We start from the raw sequence: 4,791 nt of genomic DNA on the forward strand, positions 1-4,791 counted from the left end.
GCTCGTCAAAGATTTCGAACAAAACGGGGGTGGCGTCTTGGCCTGCGGTGGAGTGGTACCAGATCGCCGTCGCCATACTGCGTAGATCGAGGTGAGAAGCAGAAACGTGAGGCTGATGAGCTGAGCCGCGTCGGTAGATAAGAGCGAGTGCTGTCTGCGCGATGTACGTACCACCAAAGCACTTGGTCGAGGTTGGGCGCGCTGATGGTGCTATTTACATAGAGGGAGCTGGTGGAGTTGGACTTCTCTCGCCTGAAGTGCAGGGTCTGGAGATGGCGCGGGAGGGCCGACTTCTTGGCCGGGGAGGGCGCTGCTGTGGCGTTCGCTCCTCCGTCTCGCAGGCTCAGCTTGGGCGCCTTGAACAAAACATCTGCCAGCAAAATCTCTTCTGAATCTGAGGGAGGGTGTTGTCAGGTGGTGCCAATTTAACAATGAGGAAATGCTCCGCTCACAGATGAGGAAAAAGGACAATGCGGGTCCGTGAGGAGCAATAATGAACGAGGAATGGATGAAAAGTGGCGTGTGGTTGTGGCTGGTACCTGAGCCGTGCAGTTTCTTCTTGAGCTCTCTGACCTTGCGTGTTTCTTCGTCCTCTTCATCGCTCCAACCGCCTTCCTCGTACTCCTCGGCTTCGATGATCTCCTCGTCGCTCCCATGATCATCGTCCTCGCTTTCCTCAGTGCTGGAAGCGTCATCGTCATCTTCACTGGACTCTTCGCTCGCCTCGCTCGACTTGGGAGAACCGCTGCCATAGGAGCCTGAACGCTGCAGCTGCACTACGTGATGATGTCCAGGCTGAAGCAGAACCGCAGCAGGTGAATCTGTGGTCAGGCGTGTAGCGGAATCTTTCGACATCGGGGCCTGTTCTGTCTGCGACGACAGAGCCGTGTTGTCCATGACCTCCATCATTTGCTATCTGGCGATCGATTTGTCTCCTTGGCGACTGTGTAGGAAGAATTGAAAGATGGAGGAGAATGCTTGCCTCAACAACAAAACAGGCTGAAAGGAGAAAGATGGAGAGAGTAGATGGATGGATGAAAGATGGGAGTAGAGGCGAGGAGTCAGAACAGCAAACAAACAATCGAACGGCCGCCGTAGTTGATCTGCCAAAAATAAAGAAAAAAAATCCTAATTCGTCTACACCGCCTTCTTAAACTCTACAGCCTGTGCTGCGACTTCTCCCTGTCTTTTCTTCTGTGTCTTGGCCAGCGCACCACCAACCGACCTACGACAAGACGAAGGGTTCGTCTCAGACACAAGCACAACATTGACGATCAAGAGAGAGGCCACAGAAGCACTGTTGGTCGACTTTTCCTCCACTCTCTTGGTGTTGCATGGCCACCATCTGCGTGAGCCAGAGCTGATCCCTAAGGCCGCGGTGTGTGCAAACACGTTTGAAAGCAAAGCACTGTGAGTCAACCTTCGTTGGGCCTCCTTGGTGTTCATTGCTGCTTCTTGTCGTCGGTGAGCTCGATGTGGCTCATGTCGATTTCGATGTTCTTGGCCGCCTCCCGCTCGTGGGCCTCGGTCGCCCTCCACAGGTCACCCTCGTCCTCGTCGCCCTGGTCCAGCCTCTCCATAATCTCGTCGTCCTCATCCTCCCCCTCCTCATCGTCGCTGTCACTGCTGCTGCTATCATCGCCTTCATCTCCCTCCTCTTCAGCCAGGGCCTCGTCGTCGATCTCATCCGCGATGGCGTTGAGCCTCGACGGATCGACCTGTAAGAACAACAACAATGTGAGCGAGCGTGTCGGTCGACCACCAAAGAAGAAGGGCCGTCGAGAGAACACGAACCGCAGGTCCTCCTCGCTTGGACTCGGCCAGCTCCTTGAGAGCGTCGGCGCACATCTTGTCGATTTCCTCTCGTGGCATGGCCTCCAGCTCCTCCAACACGGCGGGGATCAGTGCAGGATCGAGCTTCTCCTAAAGTGCGCGTGTGACATGATGATCGTCAGTATCTCTGCCGGCTGCTACTTGAGCTGACGCGGTACCTTGTGCTTGCTCTCCCACTGGGTGATGAACTTCTTGAGTTCGTCCTTGTGGAAGGCGTCGGGCTTGAAGAGGCCCTCTGGGTTGAAAGCCCGCGAGTCAGCGAGTCCCTTGAACTGATCCACCATGGCCTTCATCTCGGGATCGTTTACGTCCTGCGTTGGTTGGCATCATGATGCTCGTGAGATCATCATACTCTACAGGGAGCAAGAAGCAACTGAAGATGGAAGTACCTTCTCCAGTGCCTCGGTGGCCGTGAATGTGGCGGCGTTGGAGGAGTACTTGGCCTTGAGCTCGTTGAGCTGGTCGTTGCGGTCCAAGTCCTTCAGCAGGCGGGCGTAGTTGCCCAGGCAGGCCGAGGTGTACTCGTTGTCACAGCCGAGGGCACTATCGAGCACCTCCAGAGCTCGCTTGAGCACGGGCTCGGCCTCTTCGAGCTTCTTCTGCGCGCACAGGTAGCCTCCAAGATTGCTCAGCAAAGCGCCTGCGCACGTTGTGGACAAGTGTTGCAACGAAGAGCCTGGTGTTAGATTGCATTGACAAAACGCAACATTTCCTAGAATGAATGACTTCATGATGGAGAAGGCAAGGCGTACCGACGAGCTCGCTCTTGGGGCCATAGTTCTTCTCGAAGATGGGAATGGCCTGCCTGCTAACGGCCTCAGCCTGCTCCACCTTGCTCAAAAAGGCCAGCACTTCGGCGTAGTTGAGAAGGCCGCGAGCGACCTCGTGGTGATCCTCGCCGAGCGTCTTCTTGAGGGCCGCGATGCCCTCCTCGTAGTGCTTCTCCGCCTTCTCACGCTTGCCGATGTTTTGCTCCACGAATGCGAGATTAATCAGCACACGGCCGAGCAGGGTATCGTCAGCCTTCGCAGACGACTGGAGATCGAGGATGGTGCTGAGCTTGTCCTCTGCCTGCGTCCATTTCTCCTCGCTTACGTATCCATTGGCGGAATTAAACAATTCTTCAATTCGCCTCTGATTTACGGACGACTGGGCTGCTGGCGATTTAGCGCCCTGCTGCCTCAGCTTGGCGATCTCTTTCTCCTCCTCGGAGAAGTCCTGCGGAGCTGCCTGCGCAGAGTATCCTCGCCGCGATGTGAATCGGACCGATGCCGGAAATGCAGATGAAGCGAGCAGCCGGGGCTGCTGCGCGATCAAGAGGGAAGAGGAGCGCGTCGGCTGCGAGGCGAGCCGCACAAGAGAGCGGGATTGAGGCAGGTTGTACGCCACTCCGTTCACCCTACAAGCAGCCACCGTCCGCTTCATCTTAGCTCCAATTCTAATCGGATGATAAACAAAAAAGAAATCATTTCCTGCCTTATTTCGTTTTATTGTACCATCAAATCAATCTTTTTTCAACACGACCCATCGTACGATGTTGCCTTTCTTGAGGCCGTTCTCGGCCAACGTGGCGTCGGGCCGCGGGTGCGGCAGCTTGGAGTGCGACCACATGAGCGTGGTGTCGACCGACGGCGCCACGCGCACATCGCCAAAGAACGGGGACGAGATTTCATTGTCATTCAGGACATTTGCGAGATGGCCCAGCGTGTCCGTCGGCAGCACGTCGATGGTGGCCGTCCACCTGTCCGCCCATCGCAGCATGCCCGGTTGACCCACCCCCAACATCAGCTCAAATGAGCTCTCATCCTGCAGGTTCGGGTGGGTGGAGAGCTTCGTCGGGCAGGAGGTCGCCATCACGTGCACGTAGTAGTGTGGTGCTGCAAGGTCCTTCGCTTCTCTTCGGCCTGCTGCTTTACTGAAGGGACCCAGCCGGCCAATGCTGACTTGCCACGCCATCATCATAACCTTCCTCCCGTCAGCTCAAGGTGGTGGCGAGCTGCATCAATCCATCAATCTTTCCTTGCGCCAGGCGTCCATCGAAGGACATGGCCCTGTTTGAGGCCGTTCTCGGCCAACGTAGCGTCGGGCCGCGGGTGAGGTAGCCTGGTGTGCAGCTTGAGCCGCCGGGTCTCGACCGACGGCGCCACCCGCACCTCGGCCAAGCACTGGGGCCGCGCGTTGGTGACCGCGAACAGGCGCTCCAGCGTGTCCGAGGGCAGCACGCTGACGGTCTCAGTCCAGCTGTCGGCCCACTTCAGCAGGCCGGGGCGGCCCACCCCCGTCACCAGCTCGAACTCGGTCTCGTCCTGTCGGCCCGGGTGGGTGGTCAGCGAGGAGGGACCCGAGCTGGATGGCGAGGCGTCGGAGGCAGACATCATGTGGTTGGGGAGGACGAATGCCCCCCGTGCGATCGACTATGCGCTGGCCTATGCAACGCCGCCACGTCAGCAAACAAGGCCACAAAGATTGGCCCCCAGGTCCACGTGCGCCTAGGCGCACCATCGCAGACGACTGCCAGACATGACAGAACCGCCAAAAAACAGGTCTAGACGAAATTTTATTTTTGTCCACGCCCGGAGAGGAGAATGATCAGGGAAGTACAGGCGTGGGCAGCCAGGTGACAAGGGCTGTCGCCACTGCATGATTGAGAACAACAAGGGCGTAGTAGCCTGCAGGCTGATGGGCGAACATGTCCTGCACGTAGGCGGCGGTGGCATGGTCGAGAGGCCGGCAGGCAAGGTCGGTCCCACTACGCACTCCGTCGGCAAGATAGCGGCGCGTCATCGTCCAGAGGAGGGGATTCTGTTTCTCTCCCAGGTGCGAAGGGAGTGGGATTGACGGTACCCAAAGAACGACGAAGTGTGTGTGAGGGCCACGGCCCTTACCATGAAGGCGCCGGACCATCGCAAAGGCTGCAGCGCCAGCCCGGCGATCGGTGTTGATGAAGTTCGTGACCGT

At 57.7% G+C, this 4,791-nt stretch overlaps 3 protein-coding genes across 3 annotated transcripts in view; 1 reads left to right on the forward strand and 2 right to left on the reverse strand.

The window, feature by feature from the left end:
• ACA1_198120 (uncharacterized protein) overlaps positions 1-141 on the forward strand; it is a gene marked incomplete at both ends in the record, with an annotated part of 2,504 nt that extends 2,363 nt beyond the window's left edge. Inside the window, one exon of the mRNA XM_004341646.1 lies at positions 63-141. Within this exon, the coding sequence (XP_004341694.1) occupies positions 63-141 (79 nt within the window). The remainder of the gene's footprint in view (positions 1-62) is intronic.
• ACA1_198130 (uncharacterized protein) lies at positions 6-906 on the reverse strand (the record flags this gene model as incomplete). The annotated part of the gene is made up of 2 exons (XM_004341647.1): positions 6-370; positions 540-906. 2 exons carry the CDS (start codon positions 904-906, stop codon positions 6-8), a joined length of 732 nt encoding a protein of 243 aa, XP_004341695.1.
• Positions 907-1,442: 536 nt separating this feature from the next.
• ACA1_198140 (tetratricopeptide repeat domain containing protein) lies at positions 1,443-4,211 on the reverse strand (the record flags this gene model as incomplete). The annotated part of the gene is made up of 7 exons (XM_004341648.1): positions 1,443-1,718; positions 1,795-1,923; positions 1,992-2,144; positions 2,223-2,473; positions 2,586-3,171; positions 3,367-3,798; positions 3,879-4,211. The coding sequence occupies 7 exons, from the start codon at positions 4,209-4,211 to the stop codon at positions 1,443-1,445; spliced, it is 2,160 nt and encodes a 719-aa protein (XP_004341696.1).
• Between the last annotated feature and the right edge of the window lie 580 nt (positions 4,212-4,791).

This window comes from Acanthamoeba castellanii, assembly GCF_000313135.1.
Source record: "Acanthamoeba castellanii str. Neff unplaced genomic scaffold scf7180000084753, whole genome shotgun sequence".
In the NCBI taxonomy this organism is placed as follows: domain Eukaryota; phylum Discosea; order Longamoebia; family Acanthamoebidae; genus Acanthamoeba; species Acanthamoeba castellanii.